Source organism: Microcaecilia unicolor, chromosome 11 (genome assembly GCF_901765095.1).
Source record: "Microcaecilia unicolor chromosome 11, aMicUni1.1, whole genome shotgun sequence".
Lineage (NCBI taxonomy): Eukaryota > Metazoa > Chordata > Amphibia > Gymnophiona > Siphonopidae > Microcaecilia > Microcaecilia unicolor.
The window spans coordinates 152,483,260-152,498,059 of NC_044041.1; the positions used below are offsets into that span (position 1 = coordinate 152,483,260).

The window sequence follows — 14,800 nt, forward strand, 5'->3', positions numbered from 1 at the left end:
AACCCTGTCAGACCCGATCCCTTGAGGCCGGGGGGGGGGGGGTTCTACCTCCTCTTCATCTCTGCCGCTGAGCGCCGATGATGGGCACCGAAAGAAGACTAAAAAGCACCGTCATCGGTCGCCCACGGCGCACAGGACTACCAGCTCCGGCGCCTCCAGAGATGATTTGACGCCGAGGAAGCGGCAGTGCCGAGAGGAGCGTTCCCCCTCGGTTAAAGAGGTGTTGCTGCGTCAGTCCATGGGTACTTCGGTACCGTCTCCTGGACCCGAGCAGCTTCCGGCACCCACACCGGCCCCCCTGCCTTTCCCGACAGCGAGCCTTGACGAGTGCCTACGAGCCATCCTTACAAGGGATTCTGGAAGGGCTGATGCGCCAGGCTTTGCCGGCACCGGGGGTGCTTGTGCCCCTGGCGCCGTTGATGGAGGCGCCAGCGTGCTCTAGCCCGATGCCGAGGCCTCCGACACCGACGCCGCTTGCGGTACCGGTGTCGACAGCCACGCAGGTGAAATCCCCGTCGACGTCGATGGAGGGAGCTTCATCCCCGCCGGCACGGGAGTCCACCGCTCGACGCCACCATTGAGGACATAGTTCCTCGCAGTCGAGACAGGCCCGGTTCAGATCTGAGCTGCAAGAGCTCATGTCCGACACCCAAAAAGAGGCCTCGTGGGGGGAGGAGGAGGACCCCAGATATTTCTCCTCAGAGGAGTCTGTGGGCCTTCCCTCCGACCCCTCTCCTTCACCAGAGAGGACGCTCTCGCCCCCTGAGAGCCTCTCCTTTGCCTCCTTCATCAGGGATATGTCTATTTGCATTCCCTTCCCCGTGGTCTCTGTGGATGAGCCGAGGGCTGAGATGCTCGAGGTTCTCGACTATCCATCACCACCTAGAGAGTTTTCCAAGGTGCCGTTGCACAATGTCCTGAAAGAGACACTGCTTCGGAACTGGCTGAAGCCCTTATCTAACCCCACCATCCCCAAGAAAGCGGAGTCCCAATACAGGATCCACTCTGACCCAGAGTTCATGCGGCCCCAATTGCCTCATGACTCGGCAGTCGTGGACTCTGCTCTCAAGGGGGCACGGAGTTCGAAGGATACCGCCTCGGCGCCCCCGGGACGGGAGTCTCGCACTCTGGACTCGTTTGGGAGAAAGGCCTACCAATCTTCAATGCTCGTGACCCGCATCCAGTCATACCAGCTCTACACGAGCATTCACATGCGGAACAATGTGAAACAACTGGCGGACCTGGTCGACAAGCTCCCTCCGAAGCAGTCCAGGCCCTTTCAGGAGGTGGTCAGGCAGCTGAAGACGTGCAGAAAGTTCCTGTCCAGGGGTATCTATGACACCTGTGATGTGGCATCTCGAGCTGCAGCCCAAGGTATAGTGATGCGCAGACTCTCCTGGCTGCGTGCCTCTGACCTGGACAACTGCACCCAGCAACGACTGGCGGATGTCCCTTGCCGGGGGGATAACATCTTTGGCGAGAAGGTCGAGCAGTTGGTGGACCAACTACACCAGCGGGAAACCGCCCTCGACAAGCTCTCCCACCGGGCGCCTTCAGCATCCACCTCAGCAGGTGGACGTTTTTCCCGGGCCAGGCAGGCTGCGCCCTACGCCTACAACAAGCGTAGGTACACCCAGCCGGCCCGAAGTCCTCCTCAGGCTCAGGGACAGTCCCAGCGCGCTCGTTCCCATCAACAGCGTGCGCCTAAGCAGCCCTCTGCGCCTCCACAGCAAAAGCCGGGGACGGGCTTTTGACTGGATCCATGGGAACATAGCCGCCATCCAAGTGTCTGTACCGGACGACCTGCCGGTCGGGGGGAGGTTGAAAGTTTTTCACCAAAGGTGGCCTCTGATAACCTCCGACCAGTGGGTTCTCCAAATAGTGCGGTGCGGATACACCCTGAATTTGGCCTCTACTCCACCAAATTGCCCACCGGGAGCCCAATCCTTCAGCTCCCATCACAGGCAGGTACTTGCAGAGGAACTCTCCGCCCTTCTCAGCGCCAATGCGGTCGAGCCCGTGCCACCAGGGCAGGAAGGGCAGGGATTCTATTCCAGGTACTTCCTTGTGGAAAAGAAAACAGGGGGGATGCGCCCCATCCTAGACCTGAGAGGCCTGAACAAATACCTGGTCAAAGAGAAGTTCAGGATGCTTTCCTTAGGCACCCTTCTACCAATGATTCAGAAAGACGATTGGCTATGTTCCCTGGATTTAAAGGACGCTGATACTCACATCCCGATACTGCCAGCCCACAGACAGTATCTCAGATTCCGCCTGGGGACATTGCACTTTCAGTATTGTGTGCTGCCCTTTGGGCTCGCCTCTGCCCCACGGGTGTTCACGAAGTGCCTCGTGGTGGTCGCGGCGTATCTACGCAAGCTGGGAGTGCACGTGTTCCCGTATCTCGACGATTGGCTGGTCAAGAACACCTCGGAGGCAGGGGCTCTCCGGTCCATGCAGTGCACTATTCACCTCCTGGAGCTGCTGGGGTTTGTGATAAATTACCCAAAGTCCCATTTCCAGCCAGTCCAATCTCTGGAATTCATAGGAGCTCTGCTGAATTCACAGACGTCTCAGGCCTTTCTTACCGAAGCGAGGGCCCACAACCTCCTGTCCCTCGCTTCCCAGACTAGAGCGTCTCAGCAGGTCACAGCTTGGCAGATGTTGAGACTCCTGGGTCATATGGCCATGTGACTCCCATGGCTCGTCTTCACATGAGATCTGCTCAATGGACCCTAGCTTCCCAGTGGTGCCAAGCCATCGGGAATCTAGAAGATGTCATCCGCCTGTCCCTCAGTTGCCGCAATTCGCTGCACTGGTGGACACTTCGGACCAATTTGACCCTGGGACGTCCATTCCAAATTCCGCAGCCCACGAAGGTGCTGACGACGGATGCATCTCGCCTGGGGTGGGGAGCTCATGTCGATGGGCTTCACACCCAGGGACTGTGGTCCCTCCAGGAACAGGATCTTCAGATCAACCTCCTGGAGCTCCGAGCGGTCTGAAACGCACTGAAGGCCTTCAGAGATCGGCTGTCCTACCAAATTATCCAAATTCGGACAGACAATCAGGTTGCAATGTATTACATCAATAAGCAGGGGGGCACCGGATCTCGCCCCCTGTGTCAGGAAGCCGTCGGGATGTGGCGTTGGGCCTGCCAGTTCGGCATGCTTCTTCAAGCCACATACCTGGCAGGCGTAAACAACAGTCTGGCCGACAGACTGAGCAGAGTCATGCAACCGCACGAGTGGTCGCTCAATTCCAGAGTGGTACGCAAGATCTTCCGAGATTGGGGTACTCCCTCGGTGGACCTTTTCGCCTCTCAGACCAACCACAAGCTACCTCTGTTCTGTTCCAGACTACAGGCACACGGCAGACTAGCGTCGGATGCCTTTCTCCTCCATTGGGGGACCGGCCTCCTGTATGCTTATCCTCCCATACCTTTGGTGAGGAAGACCTTACTGAAGCTCAAGCAAGACCACGGCACCATGATTCTGATAGCGCCTTTTTGGCCCCGTCAGATCTGGTTCCCTCTACTTCTGGAGTTGTCCTCCGAAGAACTGTGGCGATTGGAGTGTTTTCCGACCCTCATTTCGCAGAACGACGGAGCGCTTCTGCACCCCAACCTTCAGTCTCTGGCTCTCACGGCCTGAATGTTGAGGGAATAGACTTTGCTTCGTTGGGTCTGTCTGAGGGTGTCTCCCGCGTCTTGCTTGCCTCTAGAAAGGATTCCACTAAAAAGAGTTACTTTTTTAAGTGGCGGAGGTTTGTCGTTTGGTGTGAGAGCAAGGCCCTAGAACCTCGCTCTTGTCCTGCACAGAACCTGCTTGAATACCTTCTGCACATATCAGAGTCTGGCCTCAAGACTAACTCAGTAAGGAATCACCTTAGTGCGATTAGTGCTTACCATTATCGTGTAGAGGGTAAAGCCATCTCTGGAGAGCCTTTAGTCGTTCGATTCATGAGAGGCTTGCTTTTGTCAAGGCCCCCTGTCAAGCCTCCTGCGGTGTCATGGGATCTCAACGTTGTCCTCACTCAGCTGATGAAACCTCCTTTTGAGCCACTGAATTCCTGCCATCTGAAGTACTTGATCTGGAAGGTCATTTTCTTGGTGGCAGTTACTTCAGCTTGTAGAGTCAGTGAGCTGCAAGCCCTGGTAGCTCATGCTCCTTATACCAAATTTCATCATAACAGAGTAGTACACCGCACTCACCCTAAGTTCCTGCCAAAGGTGGTGTCGGAGTTCCATCTTAACCAGTCAATTGTCTTGCCAACATTCTTTCCCAGACCACATACCTGCTCTGCTGAACGTCAGTTGCACACATTGGACTGCAAGCGAGCGTTGGCCTTCTATCTGGAGCGGACACAGCCCCACAGACAGTCCGCCCAATTGTTTATTTCTTTCGACCCCAACAGGAAAGGGGTCGCTGTCGGGAAACGCACCATCTCCAATTGGCTAGCAGATTGCATTTCCTTCACTTACGCCCAGGCTGGGCTGGCTCTTGAGGGTCATGTCACGGCTCATAGTGTTAGAGCCATGGCAGCGTCAGTGGCCCACTTGAAGTCAGCCACTATTGAAGAGATTTGCAAGGCTGCGACGTGGTCATCTGTCCACACATTCACATCACATTACTGCCTCCAGCAGGATACCCGATGCGACAGTCGGTTCGGGCAGTCGGTGCTGCAGAATCTGTTTGGGGTTTGAATCCAACTCCACCCTCCAGGACCCGAATTTTGTTCTGTTCAGGCTGCACTCTCAGTTCGTTGTTCTTCATAGGTCAATTTCTGTTATGCCCTCGCCGTTTCGAGGTTAAATTGACCTGGATTCTTGTTTTGAGTGAGCCTGAGAGCTAGGGATACCCCAGTCGTGAGAACAAGCAGCCTGCTTGTCCTCGGAGAAAGCGAATGATACTTACCTGTAGCAGGTGTTCTCCGAGGACAGCAGGCTGATTGTTCTCACCTACCCTCCCTCCTCCCCTTTGGAGTTGCGTTTTTCCTCATTCCTTTGCTTGTCATTCAACTGAGCGGGAACGGTCGCGCACGGGCAGGAAGACAGCCGCGCATGCTCGGTGGGCAAGCCCTGCGTGCGGGACCGCCAGCAAAGTTTTTGTTCCGGTTGGTGGGGGCTGCCGTGGACGTCAACCCAGTCGTGAGAACAATCAGCCTGTTGTCCTCGGAGAACACCTGCTACAGGTATGTATCATTCGCTTTTTGGCGCACCTTAGTAAAAAGACCCCTTAGGGTCTCTAGGCTGCACTTCAGACCTGCTGTTTTTTTCCTGTGTGCTTCCTGTACCTGTTCTAGTGCACAAGGTACTCAGGCCTTCTGCACCAGATCGTGCCACAGGATTAGTGTCATGATTGTGGTCGTGACCCCTCTCAGACTCACCTTATTTCCGGCGGTCAGCTTCTGAGCTGGCTTCTGTCTGTTCTTCCTGAGTTAGTTCTGTCTCTGTCTCTGTGTGCTGGCTGCTTCCAGCATGGCTCTGATTACTCCATTATATTGCACCTGTGTGTGTTAAGCCTCTCTGTGCTTCAGTATGCTTTCTGCCTGTGTCTTGGTTTGTGTTCCTCTTGCCCTCTGGTGGCTGCCATAGACTTTCCAGACTTTCTTTCCGGTCCGGTCCAGATATTCCAGCCCTCCAGACTTGGTTTGAAGTTTGGCAGCTAGCCTCACCCGTATCTGCCTCATGATTACTGCAGCTGAGTTCAGCTAATGATGGGTTTATTACCACCTGGAAACCTTCTGAGTTTGCTTTGCATCGTCTAAGGTCCCTGGATTGTTGGTGCTTTGTTGCACTTCTGCCTAGTCTGGTTTCTTGTTTAGTTCCTTGTCTGTTTCTAGTTATCTGTGTGTAGTTTAGCTTAGGTTTATTTGCTTACTTCCCTAGTCTTGTTTCTGGTCTGTATTCCATGTCTAGTTTCTGTTTGTCTGTGTCTCTTGCTTAGTGGCTGCTCTGCAGTTTTCAGTCCTGTCTCTTGTCTGTCAGTATTTGTACCCTGTTTTAGTGGCTGCTCTGCAGCTTTCAGTCCTGTCGCTTGTCTGTCAGTATTTGTACCCTGTTTCAGTGGCTGCGTGGCAGCTTTCAGTTCCTGTCCTTTAGCTTGTCCATTTCCTGCTTTGTGTAGTATTGTCTGTCTGTGAGTCCTAGCCCAGTTTCCTGCCTTGCTGCCCATGTATATTCCTTTCCCCTCTGACCCTCAGTCCCTGTTCATCCTAGTTGGTATCCAGTGCCTGCCCTGTCCGGTAAGTCCTGCCAGCCGCCCGCACCCAGGGGCTCAACTCCTGGGGAAGGGCGGTCAAGCGCAGGTGAAGTCTAGCTATTCCTGTCAGAGTACTGCCTTGTCTCTGGTGTGGGGTGGTTTTGCCTGCCACTGCTGCTCCACGGCAGTGGTCCAAGGGCTCACAAACCTAGTTTTTGCCTTGAAAGCCTGACAGAATGCAAAGGCCATGAGCTCGGCAAGATCACCCTACCCGCTGGGCGTCCAGCCTAGGACTTTTGCCCCTGTTGGCAATCCGGGTCACCACTCGGGTTTTGCTCCTGTTTCCCTTGTGAAGTTCGGTTCTGGCTTTATTATTGTTCCTGATCTTTTCATGACACTTGAGGAATATCGTAGAAAACCTTTGTCTGATCTAATCTTGAAGAAGCGGCCTGAAGCTTCAGTGGAGAGGAAGCGTGTCTGGCAGCTTGGGCTCATTGTAAACCCAGTTTTTGCCATTGATCCTAGGATCCCGCTCTGGGAATACCGCCACCTACTTATCTCTGACCCAACCCTGCGGGATACTCGGGAAGCTGCCGTTGAAAGAAAGCGTCTTGCGAATCCCGAGGTCCAGGCTTACCAGCAGTCTATCCTGAGGGATGCTGTCAGCGAAGCTGCTGAGTCCAAGCCGAGTTCCAGCTCCAGCCAAGCTGCTGAGTCCAAGCCGAGGTCCAGCTCCAGCCAAGATGCTGAGTCTGGATCGAGTTGCAGTCCCAGCTTAGATGCTGAGTCTACTCCGAGTTCCCGTTCCAGTCAAGATGCTGAGTCTACTCCGAGTTCCCGCTCCAGCCAAGATGCTGAGTTTACTCTGAGTTCCAGCTCTAGCCAAGATGCTGAGTCTACGCCGAGTTTCAGTTCCAGCCTAGATGCTGAGTCTACTCTGAGTTCCAGCTCCGGTCAAGATGCTGAGTCCCAGCCGAGTTCCAGCTCCGGCCAAGATGCTGAGTCCGGTCCGAGTTCCATCTCCGGCCAAGATGCTGTCCGGTCTGAGTTCCAGCTCCAGCCAAGATGCTGAGTCTAAGCTGAGTTCCAGGTCCGGCCCAGATGCGGACGCCAGTCCAAGTTCCAGTCCAGCTAACCATGGTCCTGTTTTGAAGTAGGTTTCACCATTGTTACCCATGGAAACCTAAAATCTCCCATGGGGACACGGGAGCCTTGAGGGGGAAGTACTGTCACGATTGTGGTCGTGACCCCTCTCAGACTCACCTTATTTCCGGCAGTCAGCTTCTGAGCTGCTTCTGTCTGTTCTTCCTGACTTAGTTCTGTCTCTGTCTCTGTGTGCTGGCTGCTTCCAGCATGGCTCTGATTACTCCATTATACTGCACCTGTGCTTCAGTATGCTTTCTGCCTGTGTCTTGGTTTGTGTTCCTCTTGCCCTCTGGTGGCTGCCATAGACTTTCCAGACTTTCTTTCCAGTCCGGTCCAGATATTCCAGCCCTCCAGACTTGGTTTGAAGTTTGGCAGCTAGCCTCACCCGTAGCTGCCTCATGATTTCTGCAGCTGAGTTCAGCTGATGATGGGTTTATTACCACCTGGAAACCTTCTGAGTTTGCCTTTGCATCGTCTAAGGTCCCTGGTTTGTTGGTGCTTTGTTGCACTTCTGCCTAGTCTGGTTTCTTGTTTAGTTCCTTGTCTGTTTCTAGTTATCTGTGTGTAGTTTAGCTTAGGTTTATTTGCTTACTTCCCTAGTCTTGTTTCTGGTCTGTATTCCATGTCTAGTTTCTGTTTGTCTGTGTCTCTTGCTTAGTGGCTGCTCTGCAGTTTTCAGTCCTGTCTCTTGTCTGTCAGTATTTGTACCCTGTTTTAGTGGCTGCTCTGCAGCTTTCAGTCCTGTCGCTTGTCTGTCAGTATTTGTACCCTGTTTCAGTGGCTGCGTGGCAGCTTTCAGTTCCTGTCCTTTAGCTTGTCCATTTCCTGCTTTGTGTAGTATTGTCTGTCTGTGAGTCCTAGTCCAGTGTCCTGCCTTGCTGCCCATGTATATTCCTTTCCCCTCTGACCCTCAGTCCCTGTTCATCCTAGTTGGTATCCAGTGCCTGCCCCGTCCGGTAAGTCCTGCCGGCCGCCTGCACCCAGGGGCTCAACTCCTGGGGAAGGGCGGTCAAGCGCAGGTGAAGTCTAGCTGTTCCTGTCAGAGTACTGCCTTGTCTCTGGTGTGGGGTGGTTTTGCCTGCCACTGCTGCTCCACGGCAGTGGTCCAATGGCTCACAAACCTAGTTTCTGCCTTGAAAGCCTGACAATTAGAACAGTTTCTGGTAGTTTCTGCAAGGGAGCCTAGAAACAGGAAAGGAGTTGCATCTTCTGAGGGGTGTTGCTAGTAGCAGTAGTATAAGCCCCTGAAGAAGACTTAAAACTCTGACTTACCGCTAAAAATGTCTCTTTGGAACATCTCCCTCCACTGACCTTACCTGTTAAAAGAGAGCCCCATTTCTGCCAGTGCCTGCAGCTGGTCCCAATGAGAAAGAAAGAGAATCAGCCCATCTATACCCAACTAATTAGGCATTCGTGAATTTATAGGAGCAAGGACTCAGAGACTAGGATAAATGACAGATCCGAAACCCAGTGCTGGTTTGCTAGTGAGAAGGTGTGGGGACTCTTTTCACCCCATATAGTCTTATTTGGGAAGGGGTAAGGTGATTCTAGGGATGATTAGCCTTATCACCCAGGCAGGCCATACACCACCTCTATGGGACACTACATCTGTGGCAGAGGAAATTTTAGAAAAGAAAACATATACTGTAACAGGCTACAGCAGCAAAAAGATATTTATTAATATTATTATTATTAGCATTTGTATAGCGCTACCAGACGCACGCAGCGCTGAACACCTTGCATAGAGAGACATTCCCTGCTCAAAAGAGCTTACAATCTAAATATCTAAATTGTGTGACCATCAACTTGAATAAATGTAACATCTCACTGAATTTTACTTAACAACTAACTGGATATCATCAGTCTATCCTGAGTAGTCTTGACTTTCTAAGAAATGTGAGCAGGAGGAATGGATATCCGATGTCTTTCACTGTTCCTGTGCTTCATCAATAGAAAGTGTAGTAAAGTTAAAATTTTAAGTTACTTAATAGTGTGGTCTGGATTTCTTGTGTAGATGGAAAGCAAGTCTGATGCCTTGCTTGCTCAGCCATCCAACCTTAGGGTTGGTCCTGGTGCCACCAATAAATTCTTTGTATGCCCTTCTTCCCACTATCCAGGGCAGTGACTAGGCAGCCGCCTAGCTCACATATACAACCAGGAGGCTTATATACATATTAGGATTGCCCCTGCCCCTCTTTGTACTCCAGTTATTGTGGGCAAGCTAGAGGGTGTAGGATAAAGCCTGGGTGGGGGGGGGGGGGGTGAAGGTTTGAATGGGGCCATGTCATGTGGGTTGTGGTTTTAGTGGACACTATTGTGAAACAGTGGGTATTAAAACAGAGATGAAACAAAACCAGAAACAAAATGAAATTCCCCCATAACACAAAACTAGTGCCCACCCAAAGTATATGTATGCAATATTATAATAGTGGCATAGTGTGGGTTACTTGTGCATGTCTGTGGCGCTGAAAATGCCATATCACATCAGTCTGGGGCCTACTCCCAGGAGAACTCTTTTCAGTAGTAAATAAATGTAACATCTCACTGAATTTTACTTAACAACTAACTGGATATCATCAGTCTATCCTGAGCACAGCACAGCAAAGCAAGAAATGAATCATGTGAGATGGGGGGAAGGGATAAAAGGTGAGGATATAAACAGCTAAGACCAATATTGACTTTTAACCTACGCTGTACCCTAGACAGCAATAATGACATTAAAGAACTAGAATCTCACCCAAATCATAAGAGCATCCTGATCCATTTCCAGGCTTTACTCTGCTGCATGCATGGATTTATAGTTCTGATTTTCCCATGGGGTGGGCACGAGACCAATAAGAATAGGTTCTCTAACTTATTTCACCAATGAGGAGGGCAACTCTAACTGCATTCAGTATTGTAGAATACAGCACTTTCCTACCCCACATGTCTTAGTTACCCAAATTCTGGGTCCCCTCCCTTTAATGCCAAATGAGGACATCAGCCCCAGCAAGATGCCCATTGGAGTTGAATGTTAACCTCTGATGAAGAATTCACTCCAAAAAGCCAACTATTGCTCTCCAGAACATTTGTATTTGTGTTGGCCCACAGGGGTGGGGGCTTGACTGGCACCGGCTATTTTCATGTGATGTCTGTGCAGATTGAATCTTGTCTTAAGCATCTGGCCTGTTTACAAGACCAGAACACTGAACCAGTGATTTCACAGTAAGAATACTGAATGGTAATTTTAAAACAATACAGTAAGACCTTTGAAATAAGAATGATTGAATATTTTAACACCCAACAGACAGGACTTAATAAGGATCTGGGTTTTCTAACCCATTATAAATCATAAAGTTGTATTTCTCTGTTTATTTCTCTGTTTGTTACCCTCCTCTCACCTACCAACACCCATCCTGTTAGAATATCAATGAAATGCTTTGATGTCCCCATGCATACCCCCACCCTCCCACTCTGTCAGACTGTCAAAGTAATGCTTTGATGTTTCTCTTACATATACTATCTGCTACCACATTTGCTTATTTCCGATCTGACGAAGGGCAACCTTCGAAAGCTAATAAAAAAATGTATTAAGTTATGTCCAATAAAAAAGGTATCATCTTATTTTCTTTTCCATGTTTTATTTTGTTTGATTTCTATTCATATTTATGAAAGTTGTTTGAGATGGCTCCTTATTTAGTTCTGCTCTCAAGTATTTAAGTTGCATCAGTGTTCATTTAAATTTAACATATCCTATCTTTGTATGGTGCAGTCATTTAGAAGCATTAACTCAGACATCTCCCAGTTAATTTTGTAGGCTGGTAATTAAGGAAAGGTATCAACAATTGGCATTATCTTTAGAATTGAGTCTTGAGGCTTGGATACAAACAATAAAATATCAACAGCATAAGCTGCCGATTAGTGTTTGAGTGAATACCAGTTCCATGTATGGGGGAAGCTTGATGTATTGATAATTGCAGCAGTTCTAATGCTAAATTAAAAAAGCAATGGCAATAAAGGCCAGTCCTAATTTGTTCAGCCTTTATGCATAAGGGAATCGAGAGGGGGATGTGCTTCCCTGTTTTAAGCTGTCAAGTTGCCCAGTTCCAGTCATCCAAAGCAGTGTGGTAGTTGTAATCACTGATTCAGAGATGCTAAGTTACCCAGGCTAGAGATTTTGGGACAGTCCTGGTTTTGAACGTATATCCTAAAGCAATTTGAGATTTGTAGTGCCTGATCCTGCTCATTGAAATAAGTTCTGCAAGTTCCATAATGCATCAGGATGGAGTGCTCTGAAATCTAGGTCTACCCAAAATCTCCAGCCTGGACTTGGGTAACTTGTCATCTCTGCAGATTCTCCACACTGAAATCAGTCATGCAGGTCCAATTCTGTGTCCAGTTAGTGCTTCAGAAAACCAGGCCTGGCCTAAAATCTGGGTAATTTGGCAGCCCTGTATTATGCTCTCTGTGTTGTATCCTATAAAACCTTTGAGTTTTAAGTCTGGCAATGGAGTGGGAAGTGTGCAGGGCACAATATCTGGTAAAAATATGTCATGTTATGTATGAATCTGTTTTTCTTTTTTCAGCTCTTTCGAGAAGTGAGGATTATGAAGGGGCTGAACCATCCCAACATTGGTAAGAGAATTTGTTGGTACTACAGTTTTGAAATGAGATGCTCTTTGCCCCCCACACACACTTGAGCAGCTGGGGTGGGGGGGGGGGGAATGGTGGATAAGGTTGCCAACTGGATCCAGATTTGTCTGACAGGGTTGACCCACTCCTGGGTTTACCAGGAGGCACTTGCTTTTCTTAGGAAATGCAACAGGTAAATCAGAATTACTCCAAATCCCTGCATGCAATAAAGTAAACCCTGGACTGGATTAACTCTGTCAGTCAAATCTGGATCCATTTGGAAACCCTAATAGTGGATGATTGAGAGAAGTTCCAGCCAGGGCAAAACACGGCCTGTGTCGGGCTTTGTGTTAGATTGAAACTCTTCAATAAAATCTTTTCATATCTACCACTGATCTGCACTGTCTGTTCCCACATTCAATTTTAATGGTGCAGAAGAGAGCCAATTAGCTACTGTAAGAAATTTTGAATTAAGATTATTGATGGAGGAAGGATCTGGGCAATCTAATTTACCAATAATACGAATATCATCTGCATATAAGAAAGCAGTAAGACAATGGATTAACACTTCGGGGGGGGGGGGGGGGGGGGCATGAAAATATTAAAAAGTGTAGGGGCTAAGAGGGAGCCTTGTTGGACTCCACAATCAAAATCAAATTGATTAGAAAATAAGTTTTGCCAATAATGGTATATAATCTAAGATAATTTTAAAATCAGAGAGGTATGTGTAATACATAGATTTGAGAGACATTGGAAGAGAATGGAATGGTCAACCAAATCAAAAGCTGCTGTTAGTTCTAAAGAAAGAATAATAGTGATGTTACTTTGGTCTAAGTAATGAAGAATGGATGTAGTTAAACGTAGTAGAGCAGTTTTGGTATTATGAAGGTGGAGATAATTTGTTTTATCCAAGTAATCATTAAGTTGTTGGGACTAGTTGTTCTATAATTTTTGAAAGAAAAGGAAGTTGAGATATGGGCAGAGTTAGTTTGGTATGGTAGGAGTTAGTTTCTGATCCTTTTGCCTTGAAAAACACATGCGGTTTTCCAAATGTTGGGTATAAAGCTATGTTTGAGGCTCTTTGAGATCATTGAATGTAAAGGTACAATCAGAGTATCTGCAAATTTCTTAAGATAATATGAGGTTATATGAAATAAGTGCAGTGTCCATTAGATCACGAAGGAGCAAAAGAGGTGCTCAAGGAGGACAAGACCATAGTGGACAAACTGAATGAATTCTTTGCTTCTGTCTTTATGGAAGATGTAAGAGATCTGCCTGTACTGGAAATAGTTTTCAAGAGTGATGATGCAGAGAAACTGAAAGAAATCTTGGTTAAACTAGAAGATGTACTGAGCCAAATTGACAAATTAAAGAGTAGCAATTCAGCTGGACCGGATGGCATACATCCAAGGGTACTCAAAGAACTCAAGCATTTCTAACTTTGCTCAGGTGCTGACCTCTCTCTCTGTCTGTACCTGAAGCAAACTCCTCCAAAGTATAACAAATTTGGACCTTTTAAATTCCAAACTTCTCAACTTTCTGGCTATAGGGCAATTTTGGAAGTTAAATCATTTGAAAATTCTGGTCCCACCCAGAGAATTGCCTTAACAGTAGTTAGCTGGCACTTGGACTTAATCATTACACAGCAGGAGGGCAATTTTGGAAGTTAAATCATTTGAAAATTCTGGTCCCACCCAGAGAATTGCCTTAACAGTAGTTAGCTGGCACTTGGGACTTAATCATTACACAGCAGGAGGTAAGGGTTGAGCTCTGAATAGGGGTCAAACCATTTCTAACTTTGCTCAGGTGCTGACCTCTCTCTCTGTCTGTACCTGAAGCAAACTCCTCCAAAGTATAACAAATTTGGACCTTTTAAATTCCAAACTTCTCAACTTTCTGGCTATAGGTGAGATTCCTGATATTCTCTTTAATTTAATACTTAGTGCTTAATTAATTTTGCCCTGTGAAACCTCTTATTTTCTTTCTTTTTCTCTTCCTACCAAGCTCTGAGAGGGAGGCTGTATTGTATTGGGGTTCTAAAGTGCATTTTACATTGTTGAAACTGATATAATTATTGGGAATATCTGGATTTATATTACAACAAGGAAAGTTTATTTTTTATATTCTAGGGCAATTTTGGAAGTTAAATCATTTGAAAATTCTGGTCCCACCCAGAGAATTGCCTTAACAGTAGTTAGCTGGCACTTGGGACTTATAATCCCACCCACCCCAGGGTTTTCCACTCATTTATAGACAAACCAAACCTCATTAACTTAATCATACACAGGCAGTCTTACAGACTGTTAACCCCAACTAAGTACACCTGTTCATACCCAATTCAAGAAATCAGGATGACTTTTATTCTCTGCAATAATTGTGGTACTTTAGTTTCAAGGCCAATCATCTGGAGACTTAAAGCTTGCCCTATCTGTCTTCAACTATCTAGTTTTAAACAAGAGCTCAGTAAAGTAATGCAAGAATTGGATACAATTAAAGCAGCTTCTAGGACTGCACAGAGAAATAGCTTCTCACCACTCCCTCAAAGAATAAAACCACATAAGAACAGATGGTTCACAGTAGGCTCAGGCAGACTTCATCATGTGACACAGAAGCATCCACCCGCACAAGTGTTGCCACTAAAGAATTCTTTTGCTCCATTACAGCACTGTAATGCTCCTGAAAATAGAACTGAAGCAGAGGAAAAAGCAATAAAGTTGGAACAAAAAGACATGAAGGTACCCAAAGTGAAAAGACACCCCCAAATCACTAATGTTAAAACACATACCAAGAAATATAGGTGGAAAGCAATGGCCACAAATGCTCGTAGTCTAAGCAATAAA

The 14,800-nt window shown here is 48.0% G+C and overlaps 1 protein-coding gene across 5 annotated transcripts in view; it reads left to right on the plus strand.

Moving 5' to 3' along the window:
* The window catches only part of MARK4 (microtubule affinity regulating kinase 4), a 672,690-nt gene that overhangs the window by 350,678 nt on the left and 307,212 nt on the right, over positions 1-14,800 (plus strand). For all 5 annotated transcript variants that reach the window (XM_030220223.1, XM_030220222.1, XM_030220221.1 and 2 more), the window contains one exon: positions 11,915-11,963. In XM_030220223.1, the coding sequence (XP_030076083.1) occupies positions 11,915-11,963 (49 nt within the window). The remainder of the gene's footprint in view (positions 1-11,914; positions 11,964-14,800) is intronic.